The 27,261-nt window shown below is 35.4% G+C and overlaps 1 protein-coding gene across 1 annotated transcript; it reads right to left on the bottom strand.

The window, feature by feature from the left end:
* Positions 1-5,941: 5,941 nt before the first annotated feature.
* Positions 5,942-25,532, bottom strand: LOC110462188 (sodium-dependent glucose transporter 1-like). The gene is made up of 4 exons (XM_021516031.1): positions 25,172-25,532; positions 20,438-20,800; positions 8,262-8,547; positions 5,942-7,077 (listed from the first exon to the last, which is right to left on the bottom strand). The coding sequence occupies exons 1-4, from the start codon at positions 25,184-25,186 to the stop codon at positions 5,942-5,944; spliced, it is 1,800 nt and encodes a 599-aa protein (XP_021371706.1). The 5' UTR covers positions 25,187-25,532.
* Positions 25,533-27,261: the final 1,729 nt, after the last annotated feature.

The following is a 27,261-nucleotide window of genomic DNA, read 5'->3' as shown; positions in this document are numbered from 1 at the left end:
TGAAAATGATGCACTTCGCCACCAACCCGACGATCTAGAGCAATAGGGTCGAAGACCCCTGGTTCGTTTCTCCGGATTTCCGGAATCCAAGGACGAGGTCACTAATTACCTGCTCCTCCAGGCTGCAAGGGAATCATCGGTAGATATCAAACCAGAAGATCTAGAAAGATCTCAACGTGTTGGACGTCCGACTTCAGGAAAGCCTCGCCAAATTATCGCCAGACTACGATCGACCGAAACGAAATTCAAACTCCTCAAATAAAGCTCTGGATTTCGTGCAACCAGTAAATTCCAACACATTTCGGAGGACGAGGACCTAACCCAGTACCGAAGCAAACTTTTATTCTTCGCTAGAAGACTTGTCAAGGAAGGAAAGATTTTAGAGACTTGGACTACGAACGGCAAAATTCCTGTTCTTGATAAAAATTCAAAAGTGTTTAACATTCGGCGCGAGAGCGATTTGATCCAACTTGGACATATCCTTACCACATAATCTATATTAATTTCCTAATCCCATCCAGAAATTGATTGCCTATTTGAATGTCACTATTACTTGTATCGTGAAAGCATTCGGTACAATTTATATATGATATGAATGTAACTTGCTCGACTTGCTGAAGTGCGCATCGCTTCTCATGTTCTGGGCGGACGTTTTAACATTATGGACATTATGTTGTCCGTCCAGGCTGGAGGGCAGGAGCGAAATTCAGTAGCATTATCAATATGACTTGATGATCACTTGTTCCCTCTTTGAATATTAAAAAAAAAATCAAAACAAATCCTACGTACTAAATCTAACCATCTTACGTCACAATATCAGAATCATTATAGCGGTGAAATTACTTTACTTAATAATGTGGAAACGATACTCATATACGCTACCTTGCTTTAACTCTTTTTGAATTATCACACTTTTAGTTACTTAATTCGTATCAAACGTATACATAGGTTGTTACCGACTACGGTAAAATATAATAATGTAGGTAGTGGTACCTATTTATACTTACTTGTGAATTGTGATTCTGTGCAACGTGGAAGTGTATCTATCATCAAGTTTTATGATCTTCTCATTCATCTCAATAAGTTTATTTTGCGCGTGTTTCACACTATCGACTGTGTCAGATACGGATAGTGGAATTACTCTTAACAACTAACTGTGGTAACGATATCTCATATACGCTACCTTGATTTGATTTTCATTCCTGTATTGTTTCACTATTTATTTATATATATATCAGACCTATACGCAAGCTAGAATATAAATTCTTATAACTTATACGTAAGCTATTACCAGCTCCTCAGGATAGTTATATAGATTCCTGTATGTAGTAGTACCCATTTTAGCGGTGTCGATTATTTTATATTACCATTATCATTATTTCAATAGAGATTCCATAAACAGTGTAAAATTGACACGTTAGTGTAACTATAATCAATTTATGTCTTATGATTTTTTTGTCCGTATTTAACACTAATGGCCATAATAGATAGTGAAAAACTCTCCTAACATAATAATTAAATTTGGTTATGCTATTCTTACATGTTGAATTGCTTTATATCTTTCTATGTACTGTTACACTGTTTATTCTGTATCAAAACCTGTAAGTTGGTTGTTATCGGCTATTCTAGCATCTTAGTATCCTGAATGTAGTAGTACCTATTTGGGGTTACTTTGATGTGTGCCTTAGCATTGTGTAAGTTAAATTGTGATCGCTTACGCGAGCATGTATGACCGTGTGTGTGTGCACGTTACTATTTGTATTTTCAGTTCAGTACCGGTCACAAAATATTAACAATTACCTGGTCTTTTCCCCCCTCTCTCCAAATTTTGTTCTGATGAACGTACTTCAACTCTTCATAGTCATTTTTTATATCCGTTTCCTCCTCTGCCCGACCCCCTCTCCTGTTGCCCAGTGTGCCTCTGACTACTGCTATTATCATGATCACGACACCTTCTCGAGCACTCACTTACCTCCTTGCCCAGTCTGGTATTACATAATGCCTATGGATGTTTCTCTCTATCGTGTTCGAATTGGTGTAATCAATAACTATATACAGTCCGCAGATCTCGCTCTTTACGTGACCGTTCCCGACATGTTATGTATTGCATTACTCTTACTTTTGTTACATGTTTTAAGTCTTATTTACATAAAATTAGTACATCACTCAGAAAGTGGTTCCGTAGCAGCTCATGTAACCACTGCGCATCCTTTTTAGCAGAATTACTTACTTTTATATCAATACATTGTGCATTGATCAGCTGTATTTGTCAGGTGACATTGAGTTAAAGACCTTTTCTACCATTCAATCAATTGCTTCTACTTCCTCTTCAAGTATCCAGTTCTGTAACGATAGGTATTCTTTCGTCTATCTTAGCGTCAACAGTTTCAAATGCAAACCTGACATTCACTACATAAGTGCTAAATTCATCTCCTCTTCTATCATGTCCGCTACTGATTAATTGTCTATATCTCTACGTCGTGCTTTGGACTATTGGCATTTGTTGATATCTGGAGATATAGAACTGAATCCTGTTCCCATGTCTTCTAGCTCGTCTTCCTCATCTATATTTTCGAATATGAGTGGCCAGCTTGATGCAGTAAGTCATTTTTCATTTGTCCATCTTAATGTTTAAAGTCTCAAACAAAAACTCGATATTCTTTACACCGAGTTAAGTAATATAACAATTTTATCCTTTACTGAGACATGGTTAAATTTAAGTGATATCTCATCTAACCTTAACCTGCCTGGATATTCTGACCCATTCTGCTACTGTAGACCTGAACGAATGGGCGGTGGTATATCGGTTTATGTAAAATATAATATTCATGCAAAGAGAAGATCAGATATAGAAATAGCTACCATTGAATATGTTTGGTTAGAAAGTGTACTTGGTTCAGAGAAAATATTATATGGTACTTTTTATCGGCCTCCAAACTCTCCTGTCATCATATGGTCCCATATCTCGCATTCTATAGAAAAAGCGTATAATACAGGTATTTCTCATATTGTGATAACCTGCGACTTTAATGCAAATGCCCTAGTAGACCACCATTCGTCCCACTTACGCGATACACTTGTTGCCTTTAATCTAACTCAGCTTGTTGACTCACAAACTTTTTATACAGAAGCCTCTGAGTCATTGTTAGATATAGTCTGTACTAGTAGTAATAACCCTATTAATAAATGTTATGTTGGAGAAAGCTTCATTGACCAACCGGTTAGATATCATTGTCCAATTTACAATTCTTTTAATATCAGCGAAACGTTTGGCTTTTTGACCTAGGAAATTACGATTTATTTCGGAAAAAACTAAGCTCAGTTAACTGGAATTTATTGAGTGATTTTGATGATATTAATGATGCTGTCAAACATTTCTTAGATATTTTGCTTACTATTGGCAAATCTCGTATTCCGAATAAAAAAATAACCATCAGATCTAACGAATCCCTTTGGCTATCAAACGAAATAAGGAGATTAATTCGTAAAAGAAAGCGCGCTCATAAAAAACCAAACGTACCGTTACTGAAGCTCACTGGGCAAAGTTTCGTCGACTTCGTAACAAATGTGTTAACACAATCAAGCACGCCAAATTAACATATTTTTCTAATTTATGTAGCGAACTTCGCAAACCTTCTAACAATAGTGTTAAACAATGGTGGAAAACTGTAAAGCAACTATTACCTTACTCGGGTGAATTTTGTATACCACTATTGCTTCATAATAATAGCGCTGTCTCAGATGTCTTTGAGAAAGCTTGCTTATTTAATTACTTCTTTTTGTGCCCGGTCTACAGTTGATGATTCCAATGTAAATCTCCCTAACATTAACGACGAATGTAATAATTCCTTATCTGATATTAACATCATAGCTAATGACGTCAGAGACCACTGACTGTTCTAAGGTCATTGGTCCTGACCTGGTAAATCCTTGTCTTCTTAACGAATCAGTAAATATCATACGTGTCCCATTAAGAAACCTCTTTAACAGGTCAATTAGATCTGGGGCATTCCCATCTGAATGAAAGCTTGCTAACGTCAGCCTTGTGCATAAAAAAGATAACAAGTCTAGATTAACCAATTACAGACGTTGGTAAATTAATGGAAAGATGTGTCTTCAAATATGTCTACAATTTTTTGCACGCTCACTCCCTCCTATCCCCCCATCAATCTGGTTTAGGCACGATGACTCACCAACAAATCAACTTCTTGCGATCATTCATGATATATATTTAGCTTTAGACAATGGTAAGGAAATACGTATGGTCTTTTGTGGTATTAGTAAAGCTTTCGATCGTGTTTGGCATAAAGGCCTTCTTTGTGAATTATCCAGCTATGGGATTCGAAATTCGCTATTAGTTTGGTTTGAAAATTATCTTTCCAATCGAAAGCAGAGAGTTGTCATCAATGGTAAAAAATCAAATTGGTTAAATGTTAAGGCTGGTATTCCACAGGGCTCAATTCTTGGACCTCCTTTATTTCTGATATATATAAATGATATTGTTAAAGATATATAAGCTAAAATAAAGTTATTCGCTGATGGCACCTCTCTTTATGTCACTGTTGATATTCCTAGAGTCAGCGCAGACATTCTTAATAGTGACCTTAATACAATTCATAACTGGTCGCAAAGATGGTTTGTTAAATTTAACCCTTCCAAAACAGAAACCCTAATCATTAGTAGAAAAACCATTAAACCTTTTTACCCTCCCTTAAATATGAACAATACTAACATCTGTGAAGTTACTACACACAACCATTTAGGTATTTTTCTCTCTGGAAATGGTCATTGGAATGAACACATCAGTTATTTGATATCTAAGATTTCACCTAAAATAAATATCTTACCTAAATTTAAATTCACTTTGGACAGGTATAGTCTCCAAACTATTTTTCTACACTCTAATTCGACGTATATTAGACTATGGCGATATCTTATGGGACTGCCTTACTAAAGCTCAATCTGAGTTATTAGAAAATCTTCAATTAGAAGCACGCATAGTCACTGGCAGCACTAGACTCACAAGTAGAATTAAACTGTATACTGATACAGGTTGGCTTCCCCTCGAGGAAAGACGTAAACAGCACAAGCTTATTCTTTTCACAAAATGGTTCATGGTCTGGCTCCTCAATATCTTCTAAATACCACATGATACTCGCACGGGTAATAATTTTCGTCCACTAGTTTGTCATACGAGTCTCTATAATAAATCTTTTTTTGCCATCTGTCATTAGAATCTGGAACTACTTGCCTGACTATGTCAAGAACGACCCTTCAATTTATAAACTTAAAACCTTTCTACGCAAGCCCGCTCACAAAATTCTCTACTTTAATGGTACCAGACTGGGGCAGAGACATCATGCTAAAATAAGAATGGAATGTAGTTCCCTTAAGTTTTATCTGTACCAGAGAAATCTAATTGATAGTACTCTATCATGCAAGCAAATGAAACCAATGAACATTATCTATTACATTGTTGTCTTTTTTCTCAACTACGTTTACATACATTTAACGAAATCAATCATCCACTCTCAACTGATTTACTTTTGTTCGGGAATGATGTTCTTACAGATGATGAAAATGTTTAATTTTTTCATCTGTACAAAACTTCATTATCCAATCTAAAGTTCTATTAATTATACAACGATCCTTTGTTTCACATCACCTATTTCCTTTCCTTCTATTCCTATTGGCACGGGCATCTATATCAACTTGTTTCCGGGTCCCATTCCTCTGTACTTTGTATGTTATGTGGTGTAATGCAACTTAATGTGGAATGAAATAAAGTTTATATTAAAAGAAACTCACGTTTCGAAAGTTCGCAATACTTAAGGTTTTGATAGGGTAGTTCTTGGGTTTTTTCGTAACTTTCTATAGCATGCATATCTGTATGACTTTTAAGTTGAAGCAGAGAAATAAATCACAATCAACACTCATAAAATCAACAGTCAAAAGATTTTAATCTTTCACAATTGCTGTGGAGTTCCTTTGTAACTTTATTTACATCATGGAATCTTGTTTTGACGAACCGCTGTAGTGCTAACCCAGACAAATAAAATACAAACTGCAAAATGCTCTCTATGAGAAGGAGGTAACAATACCACATGGGGCTGTGATCGTCCATTAGGACTCCCAATATAACTGGATTAATCATGCTACCCATAGCGCCAGTCAGGATAAACAAGGACGAGATTCGCCCAGTCACGGGTATAAACACGTCTTCTGTCCATGTGAATATTATGGGATATATGATGGAGAGAGACAGTCCAACGAAAGGGGGTGCAATCCATACACCGACATGAAAAACATTGTCGGCGCTTAAAGTTATAAGAATCATAGCTAGTATTAACATAAAACAGTTCACGCCCATTAATTTTACATGGTCAACTATCCTTACGGTAAATATGTTTATGAAATGCCCCAGACCTATTGAGCCGAAATAAAGAGAAGTGGCCAAAGATCCCTGCGTCTTTGTCCACTTTACTTGTTCTACACAGAAGGCTGAAAGGAACTCAACAAAAGTTTCTTCTAGCCCCGTATAAAGCGCAGACAGAGCACTCATATTTATCAGAACTAAGACCTTTACTACGAGAGGGATTGGCTTGTTGGATCGTTTACGGTCCTCACCACCATGGCGATTAAAATCGCTCGGTATTCTCAAAAACATGATAAAAAATGGTAGTGAAACCAAAAATGATATTGCTCCAGATATCGCAAATGCAATGTGTACGCGAGATGCCCCATATTCTAAGAACAATTTTGTTGACTCTTCCGTCTCGAAAGACGTTTCATTATTCACAAAATCCGAACTTGAATTATTGTAAATCATATCAGATAAATTACTGTATTTGAAAATTGTGGAATGTAAAAGCTGATATTGGACCGGTGAAGTCAACAGATCAATACTAGAGTTCAGAGATTCGATGGTTGGTGAAATATTGGAGTTTTTAGGGGCTAGAAACGGTGCAGTGACAAGCGGAGAAATGATGCCACCTGTAGCAAAACCAAAATGGAGAGCCTGCATGAATGACTGGCTAGTCTTCTTACTCCATATTGATACCATCTCCGCACAGCTCACTGAAATAAGGAACAATTTTTTTTATAGAATATTGAAACTTGGTCAATAATAATCAAAATAAATATAGAATGACCAACGATGGAAGTGATGGGTATGCATGTCAGTAAAGTTCTTATTGAAACAATTTAAAAGAATAAAATCTGAATAAGAAAATATGCCGAAATGTCAACAAGAACATAATTCTAACTTAAAATCAATGAGGGTAGAACAAAATATGAATAAAGAAAGAGTTAACATGAAGACCATAGAAAAGTGCAAGATGAATAAGACTTACTATAATATCAACACTAGACAAAAGTTTCAATTAATTGAAAATCATGTTTGCCATCTCGACACACATAACAAATAACCAACACCTTGACAATGTCAGAAATAGTTGTACGACGTTTAATTTAATTTTGATGGAATTGAGAATTAATGTCAGCTGGATCAGCCAATTCGAGACCAAAAAAATGGCAGCTCCTGTTGAAAAGCCAATGAACATTTTATATGCAAGTGTGGTTACTGTTGACATGGAGAAAAGAGAATATGTGTCAATTAATTGGTGGATACGTAGCCGCCATATTTGATTGTGGGTAGATCGGGGTCAGTTTAGGGGAAGCATTTGTATAAACGTTTGCAAAAATGTCTGATCCAAGAGTGCCTAAGCCTTCATTAAAGGTGCTTTCACAGGAAAGCCTTGAACTTGTACCTACATTATACAACACTTCATTTCGTGGAAACTGTCCATACTAGATAATGTTTGATCTTTACGTGCAATTTTGACATTCAAACAAAATTAACTCCATTTCTAGTTTTGGACCTTGTCCTCCCAACCCAGGGAGACCAGTCATCGTCCTTCCCACACTGAATTCTCTGAATTAAGTGACGCCTTATGCAAAAAAGTTAAGATTATTTAATATAAACCCCTATAATGCTTGACGTCATTGTACTTTACATCGTCACACTTTTGACATCATTTGAGTTTATAAATTCAGTGAAACCAAACCTCGTTATAATGTCAGCACTTGTCCAGAGAAGTTTTGGCATTATATAGGGGTTTAGCGATAAAGTGAAGGAAACGTATAAATGAAGTCTTAGGAAGACACGAAAAGGGTTGTTTGACCTAAGTTGGCAGTAAGCGAGGAGGCAAATAAAACGAGGGGCATTGTACCGAGGTTTTACTGCAGATAATGTATATTACCTGTGTCTATGCACCCCTGGAAGATTCCTACCAAGAACTGCACAGCCAGCATGACTACGTAGTGGGTACACCACGGGATGAGAGAGACTGATCCAGCCAAACCGACTAGGAAAAGCCACAACAGCAGAAATTTGTTAAGACGATCGTACAAAAGACCACTCAACAGTGAACCTGCCATGTACCCAGCACATAGTGACGTCACATAGAATGCGGCCATTTCCAAAGTGACATCTGTGATCAATTTCAAATCGAGAAGGCATGGTCCGACCTGACCTAGCATCCATCCCTGAAACAAAGAAATGTTATTGGGTTTAAAAAGACATAGTCCGACTTTTAGACCGAAAAAATATTTTCTTGATTTATAATCAAACGTGCTTCACCTACGAAAAAATACAATCAACGAAAAACATAGCGTTAACACAGAAGTACTGAATCAAAACTTACAACAATACGAAACGACAGACACTATAAGTCCAATGTGTTAAGGATAAAGAAAATCATTCAATAACAAACAGACAAAAAATTCATCTAGAGATTTGATGATAGGTTGATAAAAAATATCAAAATAAGAACACCTATACTCATTGCAAAGTTAAACATTATTTTTCTGTCAACAAAAGTGTGATTCTTATGATACACACAACTAATAATGGACTTTGTAAAAATTAAGGAAAAGCTTTCGTTTTTGGTCAGATTATGAGGTCATAACTCCAGTTGAGCACGAGTACATTAATCATAGACGGCGATTATAAATATAATCAGCGGACACAAGTTTCATTTTCAAAACATATTAACGCCTTTTTGTTTTAATAAAAAATGAAATCTGAAATTAAAATAAACCCCAGTTAACTCCGCCCCCATCTAATGTTCATGGCGTCTCACAATTGTGTCTTGTTCGAGGAAAATTGATATAGCTCTGCCCACATGTATTGTATATGACGTCATGGAAATTAATCACGTTTTATGGCCAGGTTATAAGATAATAGCTCCAGTTTTCGGGAACAATGGTTTTTGAGTGACTGTTAGAGTAGACTGAAAATATATTGGTCCATCGATTGAAATTGTTAATCGAATTATATCGTGCTACTGGTGTATGTAAAGGCAGCTCTCTGGTTACCTTTTATCTTATGATAAATTGGTCCTCCGATCAGTAGACCAATACAATTTTGTATCTGGTTCAGGATTCATAAATAAGTCTAATAATTAAAAGGGAAACTCTTTTGCGTAAAAATGAATTTCGTCATTCTTATTTACAAGAGTAATATTTTATCAAAGGGACACTGCATTTGACGTTGACATTGATCAATCAGAGTTGTATCCTCTTCAACTATCTATGACTTAAGCTTTTTCTCCTTTCAACATTTTTTCCTGGATGACAAATGAAATAGATTGAACAACAGGCTAGGCCTGTATATGTTGTCCTGGATGACAAATGAAATAGATTAAACAACAGGCTAGGCCTGTATATGTTGTTCTGGATGACAAATGAAATAGATTGAGCAACAGGCTAGGCCTTTATTATGTGTTTTTTTTACCAAGTAAAGATTAAAATGCATGCTTTAAAATGGAAAGTTGAAAAGCATGAATATCAATAATATTCATGACTATAAATGCAAGTCAGTCATGTAGGGGAAATGACTCTTAGTCAATGGCGTAAGGGAGATAATCACTAGAACAACATACCATATATCGTCCATCGTCACAAACAATGTCTTTTCCATGATGTCAAGATTAAAACAAAATAACATGTTCATAATTAAACATTTAATGAATAAATCCGTCGTAATCAGCATTCAATTGAGGTAGTAAATATGCAAATCAGCCATCTTCATAAAGTTAACAAATTGCTAAACTACCTATTAATGAACATCATTTACAGTGGCTTTATATTATATAACTGGTTTATAAGATTTTTCTAATTCTTGTGGAAAGTACATAGAATGATATTCATTGATAATAATAGTTCGATGAGGATAGATATTAACCACCTACTTAACTTACATTTAATTGGTGGCGCCAGGTGTACAAATTATCATGCATACATAACTATTAACTATATAAACTCTGCCATGAATATAAAGTAGGAATAAGGAAGAGACAAGGATTAAGAACAGGCCCTTTATGCTTTCCTTTATTAGCTTTAAATGTTTCCAGATTATGTAACAATCCCTGATCTTATACCCTGTCAAAAGTCTTAAATACGTCATTAAAGACAAATCTTACTTTTTTACCTTTCTATAACTTACTTACAAAAGTGTTAAATAGAGAGAAAAGGGTTGTTTTACAGTCACCAGGTAAGAAGCCCGAATGGCGACCAGTAAATGTTTCACATTGTACAAAATAACTACAGCGTAGCATCGACATAATGTCCCACGTGTCATTTGCCACCTCGTTTACTGCCAACATATTTCAATGTTCTTTTTTCTGCACTCCTGCAGGTCGGGGATCGAGAAGAGATGTATCGTAAGAGGTGACTAATGGGCCAGCCCCTGCAGAATTCGGATTTTGCTTTGGTGCCCTCTGTTTGAGGACACAAAAGCGAATCTGCCGAACCCATTGTAATATTTTGGATCTATATATTTCTCCCTACTTCTAACCGTCTCCTTGCTTGACAATACCTCAACCTTTGGCTTTACTGTTAACGTTCGCCCAGGTGAGTAAGCCACTCGGTTATGTCTCAAGGCCGGAACATACCAAATTCCTTAAAGTGGTAGTTGTTATTCCCTGCTTAACTTTCAGCAGTTATGGTAATGGCAAAAGCTGGTTCACTCGTTTTCAGTAAAATGAGACCGGGCGGAATGCTATGATGGGTGCCTTCGGCATGGTATTTCAGTGAGATAGCACTTTAAGTCGGCATCAGATCCGCCAAGTACATGTACAACAACGTACCCTGTCTATACCCACATGCACGCTTACACAACAGCCATGAAGGCACGTCCTTAAATGACCTAGCTGTTAATAGGAAGTTAAACAAAATAAAATATAAACCAACCCGTTTTCGTGTTTTCTTAATAATTCCTATATAAATTTCTATTGACAAACCCCTTTATAATGCCAAAATTTCTCTGGATTTTTTTATTTGCATCATAGCGAGGTTCTATTGTATAGAGATTGTTTACCCCACTCTCTCTATACTTTTATATTAAGTAGTTTTGACTGTTAACCTCCTAAAACTACTCAACATACCTATTTCTGCCACATGACGAAAGTTTACAGGTTACGTGTAATGCACATTATGTAATCGAACAAGCTTAATATTTCAGACATTCTGGTGAATATGGCGAAGTATATAGGATGTTCGTCTGCCGCCGCAATGGAAGCTTTAACGACGATGCTGCAGTTAATTGAAGACGTGACACAGAAAGCACTAACACATAACATGCATAAAGGGGCGGTAATCATTGTGATTAGGTACAGATATTTAATGTTTATTTCTTACTTTTTGCGTTTCGTTGGTTATATTGGTCAAAAAGTTTACTATATAATATACGATGCAGACGAGGACCATACATTATATTTGGAAGGTTTATATTATATGTACGAAACTTTAGAAAACATGTACAGGTATAAGCAATAACGTAGATATATTAAGGTTTCCAAACGAGTGGTGGTTGTTATCATGTTTATGTAACTTATGTTTGTTAATTTTCAAATTGAATAAAAACACGAGGTTTAAACCATCACGAGTTTGGGGACGTTTTTCCCCGACAATGCTCAGATTTGATACCTAAAAATCCATACGTTTCTCTTAGGAATACATAATTCCTGTTGCCCACTTGAGAAACAATTACCATGAAATATGACCTCTTCCGCAAGACATTGTCACTAACGTCATAATTCGACAACTAATCAATGAAATCACATCCAGGGGGTAACTAATAGTGGATATCCAAACACAAATTATTAACTCCTAACAGATTTATCGTATGAGATGGAGTGAGGAAACTGTTATTGCTTGTGGGAGAAAAGTATTTTACATGTAATAAATTAAATAACATATGTACTTATAAGCTTCCGATATATCTACAAAAAAATATGTGTTGAGTCCATTGCCTTAACAACATTGGAAGAGCGTGCTAAAATGAGGTATTGCCGGTCGAGGCGCTAGGAAACAAACATTTCCTATCTCCAACCTACCAGCGTAGATAACTCATAATAATATGATAAGTATATATAAGTTTACAAATGTGTTTTTGTAGGAGTAAAGGCTTATTAAATGAACGGGCTTGGCCAAGAGTTTGGTTCATGCTGGTCCTTGTATATTATTTTAATGCAAAGAACTTGAGGACTTTAAACTTATAACATACAACAAATAACTCATAAATACAGTTTTTTTGTATATGCGATATGACACAATTGCTCTATCCCATATCAACCCTGGTTGTTTCACATCACGAAAACCCGTATCAACCCGCAAACCCCGTATAACATCTCTTTTGGAAAAAAATGCCTTTTTCCATATCACACCTTGTATCAACCCTCGACCACGGGCTGATATTGGAGTCCCAGGTTGATACTGGATGTGATACGGGAAATATCATGTATTATTCTCTATTTATAGATTGGAAAAGTGAGGATATTTTTCTATCTTTATATCATTTTTAAAATATAAAGAAAGGGAGTGTATTTTTTCATTTAGAATTGCTTATTAAAATCTAAAAATAAATGGTTGAAAAGCAATATCAGCATTGGGAAGTCAGTTTAGAGTTACTTGTTGAGATGTGATTCAAATGTATTTCTTTTATTCGAGAACATAGGCCTTCGTGAACACGCTTGGACCAGATTATACTTGCTTGTACATGTATATCATTTCAAAACCTGCAACGTGACGACTTCTTATAGTTTGGAAGAATGAGGCTATTTTCTTTAATGGATTATCTAGAATCTAAAATTAAGAAGTGTATAATTTTATTTCGAAAATCTATCAAAAACTTTCAAAAAAATGGCAAACACGGCATTGGGGAAGCCGGGTAGCAGTTGGTCGTTTATATGTGATAAATATACTAGTAATTTAACAAGTGGTTAGTTTAAAGAATTAGTATGTGATTAAAAGCACCAATACTTAAACATTTGAGATGTTATAAAATAGAATTTGTTTCATATATAGATCTGTAAGCGTGACTTTGTGTATACAAATGAGTAGTAAATTATATCAAACAAATTCCTAAAAGGTTTACAATACTGTTTGTAAACAAAAACCTGATCAGTCGATAATATCAGACATACTTGTGGTAAAAAAGAGTTTCAAGACTTATGAATGATGTTTATGTTTATATAAGACGGGTAAATGCATTTTTTATTTTAACAACGACAACAAAAAAAGTATGCGAATTTGTTATTCGAGACCATAGATCTGTGTGAACATGCTTAGACCAAATGTCATATAAAAATGCAACGTGATTTTCCAATTATAGATTGAAAGAGCGGGGCTATTCTTGAATTATTCAATTTCTAGGTAGATAGTTATGATTTTAATTAAACCTTTAGAAATAAATTTGAAGACTATCATCCCCTATACATTTTTATGTTTTTGGTTTGAAATAGTTTGCAGAATGATATTGCTTGTTCAATAAGTTATGGTTTCACTAATATGCAATAATATGTTAAAGTCAAGGAAATTGGAAAAGGTTCAAGTCTACAAAAAGAGTTTAATCCCTCCAACAAGTAACCAAAAAACCGTAGACAAACTTCATTGTCGAAATTGTATTTAAATTTGCTGAATTTCTGGGTTCAAGGGTAGTAAAATTAAACTTACTCAAGACAAATTTATCATTTCGGATCAGATATTATTTCTTTAGGTGCGGTCGAAATAAACATAAATTCTTCAAATATTTAGAAAGAACATAAGCAACTGGATACATGTATTTCATGCAAATAATAACTTGGCAGATAAAACGTGGTTGTCGTCAAGGTGGCCTGTTCATGCCATATATTTTGTTAAAATATTGAAGATTGACCAGTTATTATCCCAAAATATACTTATGATTTCCCATTGAATAAGCCGAAACAACGTAACTTTCATTCTTTACTACGGTCCTGCATGCTATTGTCTCTTAACCCCATTATCTCTAGACAAAGATATACAAGTAGTTTACAATTTGTCGTACATCTTTGCAGGTCGGGGTTTGAAAATAGATGGCATCTGCTGTTACCTATCATAAGAGTCGACTAATGTCGAACCCTCTGCAAAATTGGGAATTAAGGAAATATTTTTTACAACAATAATGAATCAAGTTATTTCAACTTAAATTAATTAATCACTCTTGTTGGCCCGGATGTTAGCGCGTGTAGGGAGGAGGAAGGGGTCTCAGTGGGGAAGGAAACCGGTCTACCCGGAAAAAACCCACGTGTTCCGGCAGTTGATCCCTATAACTTTTCACGTCCGATCAGTGAATCGAAACCCAGCCGCCTTGGTGAAAGGCGAGAGCGTTATCCACTGCGCGTCGCATCCACCCGAAGATTGGCTTTTTTGCGCTTTCTGTGGGGACACACCATAGACCAAAATACGGATATAGCTTGTTCGTCAGGCACATTCCTTAGTGTATGAAAAGCTAATATATCCCTAGGTTATTAAGTTTCTGTAGTGAACTTCACACCTCAGGATGTTATCAACGGGTGGCTTCATATTCGATCAGATTCTCTGTAAACAAGGTCATGGGTCTAGTTCTTAATGCGGGTTCAACACAACAGTTGCCCTGGTTTTACCTTAATGTCAAATAAATGGACGATACAACTCAGTAAAGTATTATTATTTGTTTCTTTTACTTCATTTTACGATATTGTCCTTGGCGGTTATTTTTGTATCACAATATGGACATTATATAACAAAGAAAAGGTTCAAACATGGTTAAATATTGATTTATTGAGTGTCTTTTTTTTTCGTAAAAACTGGTCCTTTCGTCCTGGTGCGTGCAATCACAAGTCTTTAAGCTTTAATAGACATACTCATCTTCAACCTATAATTTTTGAAATACTCTATCTTTCCGAATGCCATATGAATATTATAATCTGGTTAATTATAATATAGTATATTAGAGTGCCTTGCTGTTTATACACCTCTGAAGAATGCCTAAGTGCCCTTGGTATATGAAGGTATATGTTCTACGTTTTTAAAGACTGTGTATCTCATTCGATGTTTTCTCTTTTCCTCTCTTTATTTTTCCTTAATTGCATGACTCTTCTCTATCAGTATATGTGTAGTCCCCCACCGGTTCCCGGTGGACTATAGGTTTGCCGTCTGTCATTCCGTCTAAAAAGTTTGTCCAGGACATATCTTCTATACTAGTTCACTAGGAGTAACCACATTTGGTGTACAAGAACATCTTTGGATGACAGATTACAAGAAGGTCACTATGACCTCACTGTGACCTATGCTTTGACTGTTGACCCTTACTTTTGAAAAAGTTTGTCCGGTGCATATATTCTATACTATTTCACCTGGAGTAACCAGATTTGGTGTACAAAGACATCTTAGGATTGCGGAGTACAATAAGTAGGTCACTATGACCTCACTGTGATCTATGCTTCCTGACATAAGTGTACTGTTTGTTAAATATAGATAGCATTACAAGTACGGGACTATGGAATGCCTTGCAATACTTTGCCTTCTTATTTATGAGAACACACTATCGTTGTAAATATATTCTTCATTCACACTTGGAATGACAGTCTAAAATTGTTCTTTCGGGAGATCTACTGGATGTCCAGGAACAATTCAAAGAATGAAGCTAAACCCGTTGTTTTCTAGTGAAGTATCGGTCAGTCACGCTATATGCAGGGCGATCGAGGAATAGGGGGTAGCTAAATAGATAGTCCATTACAATAACCGCGGAATTTTCTTTAAATGTCTACCGGTTTCGCCCGAATAGTTGGCATTTCAGGACAGCATTTTGGCTTAAAATCTCGGTATCTAGCTTTTGTTGATTTCAATACGTCATACAAGGGACTTCACGTGATCAATTAATGAACGATGATTCCGTTTCACCTTCCCTATACTATTCATTGAGACTGTTTTCTATCTATGTATTGTTATTTTGAGCAAACATGGAAATTAATTCAACATATCTATTTCTAATACAAAGCACATACATACATATTTACAAATTTATTTCTTGGTATGCTAGTGACAGGGTAAGAGTTCATGAATACTTCACGTAAGAGGTTAATGAACTATCTGTGAATGTCATCATATGACGAAATGTACATCAATGATTTTGTTATTCCCTAATACATTGGTGCATGTAACTACAAGTTCGTGATTGACTAGAAACTATCCGCGTTACAAATTGTATTAGTTCATTGACTGTTCAAGGTGTTGTGTCTAATAGCTTAAAGGGGCATACCGTTAAAACAATATTTATTTTATTAAATGCTCATGTTGTCTGCAGTGCCAGTTATGTTTCCTTTCTATCCCCAAATTAATTGTCCGTTCCAAATACCTTACGGTTTTAAAACGATGCAGAAAACACAGGTGTTCTGACCAAGATGCCAAGTTTGCAAAGGGGCCCATAGAGAGGGGTAAAATCGTTTTTTATTAAAAGTGTAGAATAGATATTAGATATGGAACATGTTAGATAATTGATTTGTATCATGTTTTCACAGATGTAAGGACGTACGTGTAAATGAACTTGTTTTTACGTTGAGATGACTTATCTATTGCAATAATTCGTTTTCTTGTATTGGAACTTTGCCTTTTTTCAACTGCATGCATTGCACAGATATATTTTGTATTTTTTTGTATTTTGCTGAGCCGTCGGATATATATCATAGGTCATGCAATTTTTTGTTTTAGTAACAGATTCCGTATAAGTTCAATCCCAATAATACATATTGTCTAGTCCCTAATTTCTGGAATTTGTATTTCAACGGTATAAATTTATTCCTACTGTCCTAAAAAGAAGCTGAAATGCTCAGTCGCAACCGCCAAGTTTACAACGCAAATAAAAGACTTTTTCCCCGTTTTTAATACGTATTATCATGCTTTTTGAAGTTGAAAAATACTAATTCATAAACAAATATTTTGCAGGATCATGTATCCGAAGTCAAAATTATGATTTAACATATACTGTTGACACAATTATAAGATTTTAAAGACAAATAGTTTTGTTGTGTGATCCGATTTAGGTTCTCCCTTCTCTGTTACTATCGTCCTGGACCGTCATTTTGATATTCTTACATTTTGCATGTGAATACATTTTTTTACTTCAGCAATATGATAAAATCATACCATTTTACTGGACCCGGGTATATTATAAATCATTGCTTTTCTGTTATAAGCCGTGGCCGTACTGTATCACATCTTCACAAATTCGAACTAGCCAGTCACTCTTCTCTGCCTTTCGCATAAACTACTGTTTATAGAAATGAAAAGTACATTCTATCCGATACATGCCCATTAACATAACTAATCAAGCTCATCAGTGTTCCAATTTAGACAAACATACTAGCTATGTTAATGCTTTTAAATACGTATTCATATCACAAACAGTAATTTCGGTCGATTCCACTTCAGCTTTATTTGAATTCGTATCGGCCATTCGAAAGAATACACGAGCCGTACTAACTGTTAGGGCAGTTATGTTCTCCTGTGAACACCACCCACCTGCAATAATGCTTCCGTAACCCTAGCGCTATCTTTTGACCATTTGGCGACTCTTTGTTTCGTAGCTGAGGCCGTAAGAGTTTTCACTCGCTGACACTTCCAAGTGTGATGCAATAAAACTACCGTCCGAAACGTTGGTCAGACACCTACATTGTATTGTAAATATACATTTGATTAAATATATTTAACTTAATCCGACCGTCATTTTCCAGTAGGAGATACACTTGATATATATATATATATACTTTATCTGGGGGAAAAGAAACTAAAACAAATTACTTTCCCGTGATGTCCCTTTCAGTTCTCTTTAATCAAAATGTTAAAAAGTGTACATATACATACTTCATTCAATTTTTTAACTTTAAACATTAATGCGACTTTCATCTTAGACATGGTGTCTGACCAATATGATTGACCCCGAACCATTAACTGTTCTATGATGGGACTGGCCTATTAATGCCACATTTGTCATAATTCATCTATAAATTCCTCCATGTCACATTTTAAAGACCAAGGACAGGCACTATGTCTACGGGGAATGTCGCATTCATTTTTAAAGATAGAATTGAATAAAGTATGTACATGTACATTATAAAACAGACCTAAGACCAATATGGCAAACCTGGCTAAGCTGGACAAATATGTAGGTAGCTGATGTGGGACACTTAAATTTAATATGTTTTCTAGAAAATAGCAGACGTAATTTAATCAAATTTAATCTTTTTTGACAAATTTCCTTCGGTTATGTTTTTCCTACCATGGACCTCAAGCTCGGCGTCTTCTCGATCATCGCCGCGCGGTATTTAACTCACTTCTAAGTTGTTCTTACCATGTTGCAAATGCCACTTAGAATGATAAGCATGGACATAATGCGAATGTCAATGGGAGCGTTTGGATTACGGTTTTTTTCCGAAATGACTTTGTTTGTTCGCCTTTGGCCAAGTTAGCCTACATTGGTCATATTTGTCAAATATCTTAGCTCAGTTTTGGTAGTGATATATGTTGGACGGTTTTCTCGTATTATTGACAATGGGCTATTTGTTTGTTGATAATATATGGTCTAGATAAATATAATAATTCGAGGTTCTTATATACCGCTTTATCACAATCTAGTTCGTAGGTCGTCTTACAGCGAATCACAAATTATTTTCCGTGGTTATAGGGCCTTTGCAACCAGGCAATATCTCTCTCAACTCCCTGGGGAACATACAGCCGGTGCTGCCTTTTCGGCGCTCACAGCTAGCATTCATCAATTCTAGTACTGCCCAACCACGTACTCAGCTGAGTAGACTGGAACAAGCGGAGTTAAGTATCTTGTTCAACGATACAACACAGTGCAGTGACGTGACGTGGCTCGAGCCCGCAACCCTTCGGTCACGAGTCCGGCGTCATACCACTAGACTTCCGTGTCCCGGTCTATTCAATATTTGTATATATAATATATCTAGATGACACAAGTTGTTTTAGCTTTGGCATCGGTAAGATCTCATAATCACGTGACGGTCGGGGATCTGTGATAATGACTCGGTGGTACTATTTAAAAAAAACCGGTAAATAATCTCTTCATGACGCTACTGCAATTGTAACATCACAATGTTAACAGCCAAATACAACATTTGTTATCTTGGCGATTCCCTTGCGTTCCATTTTGTTAAATGATAAACGGCATAATTTCATATCTAATGTTAGACTTTGTTTCGGTTAATATCTGTTTCTCAAGGTCTATATAATCAAGTACTTACCTCAACAAAAGCCCATTATTAAAAAATATTTTAGATGAAAAATTGTATATGATAAATGGTTGGTTTCACTAGACTGTACAAACATAAGATACAAATGGTTTTTACATAAAATACATCTCAGTGTCTGTATTTTGAGAATAACTATCAACGAAGCGTCATTCTTTTGAAAAAGGAAATTGAAGCTTGAAATAGCATTCTTATAAATATATCCAAGACCATGTATAAACTGTATATTCTAAAGCTTTTACGTGATCCCTATCTAACCGGAAAGAAGTCGCAGTAATATTTAATAAATCAATCTTAAGTTGAGCAGGCGTTCTGTTATTATTACTAGGTCAGTAATCGGACTTCAATCTTGACACTGACAAGCTCGAAACGTTCATTAGTAATAAAGTAAAGTAGGAACAATACAATAGAATTTATACACTAGGACATATTTACTACCTAACAAACTAATTACATTATAGTTATCGCAATTGATTAAGATTATCTTAAATGCAAATATTTGAAGGCTTCCTAAAGTTACATAAGAACAGAGGCGGTTTTGGTTGGATAACGAAATAAACGTTAGATTAGGGAGCTTGTTTCAGGCGATCCGAAATATAACAAAAATTCGAATCTTCAATACATTTCAAAACAACAGAGCGGCTTTGTTATTCGTATGGTTTAAAGTGACGAGCAATTACAAAATATCGTTGTTGACTACGTTTGTTCCTTAAAAAATATAAGTGTGATAAATTTATATGTCAAAAGAATATTTAAACAACTATCATTATCCAACTAAATTGTTTTAAATTTGACAGGAAAATAACAGTAAGGCATCAAGCACTCACCAGAATGAAGAAGGAGCAGATGAGGAAGACGCTATAGAGAAACTTGTGTCGAAATGTTCGATCGGATTTGATTTTCTTCTGGAAGTTTTTTATCCTCACACGGAGTAGTAGTTCCGACTGACATTGTACAATGTCGGTATTTTCATCACATTGAATTTTCGCATTAACGTCATTCTGAGACACATGTTGGCTACTGATCCCGTTGACGGTGACGATTGTTTTTGGTGCGACGACATTATTTAGTAAACACGCGAACTCGTCTCGATGATAATGGTTCGTATCCCCTTCGTCTCGTCCACGTTGTTGGCCATTGACGACACATGTCAAACTGTCAAATTCACTGTCGGAACTTCTTAGCATTTCCTGTTTAATAGATAACCACAGCACGCGTCAATTAAATTATGTGTATTATAGTCTGGACACTTTATACGAATGAAATGATATTATATAGAGCTTATCACGTGTAGTCGGTTCAAAGTCGTTGATAAATAATATACACCTAAAACATTCATTCAACTTTTCAAAGGAAGCTAAGCTTAACAACAGAATTACTCTGAATTTAATCTTGTATAAATTTCAAAACTTTAAGAAATTTAAATTATAAATGACATGAATTTAGATGAAGATATGATCGTCCGAAACAAAGCACTGCAAACATATTCGTAAAATTCTCATACATTTCTCAAATATGTAATTTAAAAAAATATGCATTAACGATTCGTTAAGGTAACCATACGTTGAGCAACCGGAGCGTGGGCTCACTTACCGAAAGATTTGTTAACTTATACCGAAAGGTAAATATGCATGAGGAAAAGAGTTAACTGCATGCATGATTTTGATACAATCATTTTAATACAAACATAAAATAATATTATTTTAAAAACCTATGTACTTGGATAGAATTTAGTGTACATAATACAATATAGCTGCAATTATGTTTGCAATCTACTGTATTTATTACCATCTCGTTGGTGAAATCACTTGTGTGTCCTACGTTCATTTAAGAGTTGGATACAGTTAAGCTGAGGGTTATTTGAACAACTGGAATCTATCTTATTTATTCAACGCATAATCAACCCAAACAAACATCCAATAAATTACATCTTTAGGTGACAATTACCCCTCAATTCAAATTTAAATATATATAAGTGGTGGTTCAGGTTTGCACGTTGAAGCCATATACATGAACAATTTCAAAATAAAGATTGTTCTGAAAAGATATTAGAATCAAAACCGACCTCGGGTCATTTAAAGCTGCAGTTGCCGAACAACATTGAATGTTATCCTTGCCAAGGCCTAGATTCGATTTGTGTTAGCTTTCTTGGCTTTTTGACTCATATAGATTTTTTTCCGGAATACAGAAATATTTGTTTGAGCTTTCGATTGAGGATGATTACCTTTAATATGTAACTTACATCCTTATTTTTTTCTTGCATGAAAATAAACAACATCTCATAGAGTTTTATTTGGTCTTAATGTATTATAAATCTTATAATTCATGCTCAGTTAGTGTAAAGATATTTGCATAACACTGGCTTAAGCTGATAACAATGAAATTAATACGTGGATTAGGAACGGTTGTCTATTCATTCTTTGTAACCTGTAAACTTCGGATAAAGGGCAGTGGTACATCAATTAGGTCCAACAACTTATCGTTATGCTATCAGTACCTTCATATTCAAATTTCAACGAAATCAAAATGTATCGTTTATTTCTTACAATTTCGTTCTAAATGCAAAACAATGTTAAAGTATTCATGTTTTATCTGATAATACATCAACAAATATTCAAGGTATGTTTTTGCTAAACATTATGGGTCTCGTTTATGATCTTAGCGTCATTTTAAGGTCATCAGTCATACTAACATTAAGAATAGAACTCAGTGGAATAACATCACTCGTAAATAGGTCATTTTTTGGACTTTACTCTTGTTATCGACTAGTTGATGATTTCTAACGTAAACTTAATGTGCATTCTATTATATATTTTTGACTAATTTGTCTATTTCTATCATTTCTTTTTAAACTTTCGATGAATCAAATTTGTTTCGATCGGTCTTAGAAGAACTTCTGTAGGTATGACGTTATCACGTATTGCCCTATAAAGCCTAGTCCAAGTTTCGAGTGTATATCACGTAGTGCCCTAAAAAGCTAGACCACGTTTCGAGTGTATATCACGTAGTGCCTTATAAAGCTAGTCCTTGTTTCGAGTGTATATCACGTAGTGCTCTATAAAGCTAGTCCTAGTTTCGAGTGCATATCACGTAGTGCCCTATAAAGCTAGTCCTAGCTTCGAGTGTATATCACGTAGTGCCCAATAAAGCTAGTCCTAGTTTCGAGTGCATATCACGTAGTGCCCTATAAAGCTAGACCACGTTTCGAGTGTATATCACGTAGTGCCTTATAAAGCTAGTCCTTGTTTCGAGTGTATATCACGTAGTGCACTATAAAGCTAGTCCAAGTTTCGAGCGTATATCACGTTTGACTCCACATGTGTCTAATGCATATTTACATATAAGTGCTGAATATTGAGATAATGGGTTCTGCTTGTTATGGGTCAGTGTTTCCAGCACCCTCTATTTAGTGTTACTGTAATGCTGCAGTAGGCATACTTTAATTCCCAGTTTAAAACCTATCATACATAAAGCTAGTCCAAGTTTCGAGTGCATATCACGTTTGACTCCACATGTGTGTCATGCATATTTACATATAAGTGCTGAATATTGAGATAATGGGTTCTGCTTGTTATGGGTCAGTGTTTCCAGCACCCTCTATTTAGTGTTACTGTAATGCTGCAGTAGGCATACTTTAATTCCCAGTTTAAAACCTATCATACATAAAGCTAGTCCAAGTTTCGAGTGTATATCCCGTAGTGCCTTATAAAGCTAGTCCTTGTTTCGAGTGTATATCACGTAGTGCTCTATAAAGCTAGTCCTAGTTTCGAGTGTACATCACGTAGTGCCCTATAAAGCTAGTCACAGTTTCGAGTGTATATCACGTAGTGCCCGAGAAAGCTAGTCCTAGTTTCGAGTGTATTTCACGTAATGCCCTATAAAGCTAGTCCTAGTTTATCACGTAGTGCACTATAAAGCTAGTCCAAGTTTCGAGCGTATAGCCCGTAGTGCCCTATAAAGCTAGTCCTTGTTTCGAGTGTATATCACGTAGTGCTCTATAAAGCTAGTCCAAGTTTCGAGTCTACATCAGATAGCGCCCTAGAAAGCTAGAAATAGTTTCGAGTGTATATCACGTAGTGCCCAATAAAGCTAGTCCTAGTTTCGAGTGCATATCACGTAGTGCCCTATAAAGCTAGACCACGTTTCGAGTGTATATCACGTAGTGCTCTATAAAGCTAGTCCAAGTTTCGAGCGTATAGCCCGTAGTGCCCTATAAAGCTAGTCCTCGTTTCGAGTGTATATCACGTAATGCCCTATAAAGCTAGTCCTAGTTTCGAGAGTATATCACGTAGTGCCCTATAAAGTTAGACCACGTTTCGAGTGTATATCACGTAGTGCCCGAGAAAGCTAGTCCTAGTTTCGAGTGTATATCACGTAGTGCCTTATAAAGCCAGTCCTAGTTTCGAGTGTATATCACGTAGTGACCGATAAAGCTAGTCCTAGTTTCGAGTGCATATCACGTAGTGCCCTATAAAGCTAGTTCAAGTTTCGAGTGTATATCACGTAGCGCCCTATAAAGCTAGTCCTAGTTTCGAGAGTATATCGCGTAGTGCCCTATAAAGCTAGTCCTCGTTTCGAGTGTATATCACGTAATGCCCTATAAAGCTAGTCCTAGTTTATCACGTAGTGCCCTATAAAGCTAGACCACGTTTCGAGTGTATATCACGTAGTGCACTATAAAGCTAGTCCAAGTTTCGAGTGTATATCACGTAGTGCCCTATAAAGCTAGTCCAAGTTTCGAGTGTATATCACGTTTGACTCCACATGTGTTTAATGCATATTTACATATAAGTGCTGAATATTGAGATAATGGGTTCTGCTTGTTATGGGTCAGTGTTTCCAGCAGCCTCTATTTAGTGTTACTGTAATGCTGCAGTAGGCATACTTTAATTCCCAGTTTAAAACCTATCATACTTTAGAAGCATAAATCATATTATTGATGGCCGATATATATTTTTTTTTTTCGCACCGGCTTTCAGTTAAGACTTTATTAATGTTTATATGAAGCAGAGTTTTTTTTATTCAATTGTGAATGTTTTTATGGTGCTTGATTTTTTATTCATCTTATTTCAATCATGACAAACTGTGACATTGTGGCAAAACAGGTTATAAAGGAGAAATAAAAAATGCAAAGGCCAACTTAACTAGGGCGTGACAGGTATAGAGTATATTACGGCCTCAATGCGATATGCCCAATATGAAATAAAAATTATGTATATAACGGTATATCAGTCATCTATCTGTTATATAAGGAAAGGAAGACCTTAATATTCATGTTAAATAATATCCAATGCATTTGTATTTATGACAATTTGGTATGGTTTATTTAACTATTTTAATAAATTCAACTCTATGTAACCTTCAATCTCTTAAACTATATCTTCTATTGCTGTGTTAAAAATATCAAAATATGTGCATTTACTTGTCGTCATTAGGTTCTGCGGTGCAAAGATTTTACTAAATTGTATCAGGTAGGTAATAGTCATCTGTGTAAAAAGCACCTTCGTAAAACTCACCTGTACAAGCATCGTTAGTGTCAATCTTACCTGTGCAAAACTTACCTGATAAATGCTCATTTAAAATCTCACCTTTCTGTCGACGTTCTTAGTCGATTTAACATCGGACAGGACAGGCCAGCCAGGGTTTCCACGATCAGTCTATACACAGTCTGTAAAGGACTCCTACTTACACACGTACGTAGTCCGAATCTCAGTAGACCTAGGGTGTATTAAATATTTCATTATATTCATATCATTATGATCTCTTATATAGGTATCTGAATGGCTAGCCAGCTATATACATTAATTGTAAAACAGAAGCATGTGTCAAAGATAGGATCTTTGATTGTGAACAGGTCATTCTGACCTATAGATACCACAGTGCTTTGATAAGGTAGTGTCATTTTTACGTACACATACACACACACACACAAAAGTATGTATAGATAGATAGGTCTAGGCCGATTGTATGTTCGCCTTGTATGTCACTACGAATACGAGCTCGTTTAAGCATTTCCGTAATACATTAAAGATAAACACTGGTGTATATAATAGACTTCATCCACCATGTCTAGTAACAGTCTCTGCTTTTTAGCTAGTTTTATCATTTATATGTATTTAAGGTGGTTAAGCAGTTAAATAGTAGCGACAATTTAATCTTGATAATCTGCTGTTGTCAGATGTATTATTACAAATACTTTAAAGACGTCAATTTGTTTTGATGACACACATTAAAATTGTAAGCAACTATTAGCTCGTCGACGTTTTCTTTATAATTTATTTATATGGCTATATAAATGGGAATAATTCTTTATTCTTCATTAAAACACAACTGCAGGTGAAAATTAATGGAGTGCGGTAAGTCTTTCTTTGACTTGAAAATAAGGCTCTATCTTACATGTAGCGATGCTTTCTTTGATAGAGCATCATGGCTTTTATTCGATATACACTATTCAGATTATCAATATATTTCACATTTATTCATTATTTATCTTTATTTATTACATATGTGAGCATTGCCTTGCTTCCTATAATAAACACGATATAGATCATTTGTAAATTATCAATGCATAACCTTCATTAAGGATCACTGTGTCACTGCACTTTGTGTCGTATACATAGTAACGTTTCCTTAATTTCGTTTTGACTGTAACTGCAGCACAGTTGAGGCATTTTCGTTGACCAGGTAGCTCAGTCGATCAGAGCGATACTATAGCAATCTAAAGTTCAGGGTTCGAGTTCCGGTCTAGCTCCGATGCATTTTTACACTCAGTAGCACTGTTGCTGATTAATTTTGTTTATTTCATCTTTATTATTTTTGCATAAGTTTTTTTTTTTCAGAAATGATTTATCAAAGCTAACGCAAGAAAAAAACAATTTCCAATGAGTAGTTACATTGTTTAGCAGTAGTACGGGATCATAAAGTAACGAAATAGTTGCTCATGAAAAACAATGTCAGAAGTACGTACGCTTTAACATTAGTTACAGTGAAATGAACGTAACGTAACGTAGCGTGATGTCTGAAGTATAAAACGTAACAATTATAGGATGGTTTAATTGCATAGCAATTAAAAACAAAAAGTTTTTTAACCAATACTGACAAATAATCAATAAAATCAAGTCTGAAATTTGACATACCGGATTTTAGCAATCGTACTGCGCATATGCGAATTTCCAAGGACGTCTCTACAATATTTACCAAATATATCAATCAGTTTATACATCTGTTATCCTAGTATAAAAAAAAAGACAGTTATCTTTTTTAAGTAATGGCAGGTAATATATAATATATACACTGATTTGAAATTATTCATTACACATTTAATTTTTGAAACCCATTCTGCTTCAACAGTAGTTTAGCCCAATTTGGACCAGCTTTTGTTCCCAAGCACTGATGAGTCCTACAAGGCCGCGAAACAGCTGTATGGTGCAGCGTAATTAATTCATTATTGTCATATTGTATCTGTTAGTGGTACAAGCATATGTGTATGTCTATATCTATCTTCAAATGTAGCAAAAAAGTTTCACATTTTTACACACCTAAGACAAATGCACGCAGAATTCATGCTATTGGTCCTTTTCGTAGCATATGTTTGATTTTGGCACCGATTTCGAAGGTCTTCTTTTGTGGTGAGAATTAACCAGACCCCCCC

Source organism: Mizuhopecten yessoensis, unplaced genomic scaffold (assembly GCF_002113885.1).
Source record: "Mizuhopecten yessoensis strain PY_sf001 unplaced genomic scaffold, ASM211388v2 scaffold10759, whole genome shotgun sequence".
Classification (NCBI taxonomy): domain Eukaryota; kingdom Metazoa; phylum Mollusca; class Bivalvia; order Pectinida; family Pectinidae; genus Mizuhopecten; species Mizuhopecten yessoensis.
The sequence above is the reverse complement of the archived record's forward strand: the minus strand, read 5'-3'. Positions and strand labels throughout refer to the sequence as shown.

Excerpts from the sequence above, each read along its gene's own strand:
- LOC110462188 (XM_021516031.1), bottom strand. Across the intron at positions 8,548-20,437 it reads TCTGCTCCTTCTTCATTCTG|GGATGGATGCTAGGTCAGGT; the intron begins GTGAGTGCTTGA and ends TCTTTGTTTCAG. Across the intron at positions 7,078-8,261 it reads CCAGGGGTGCATAGACACAG|TGAGCTGTGCGGAGATGGTA; the intron begins GTAATATACATT and ends TCCTTATTTCAG.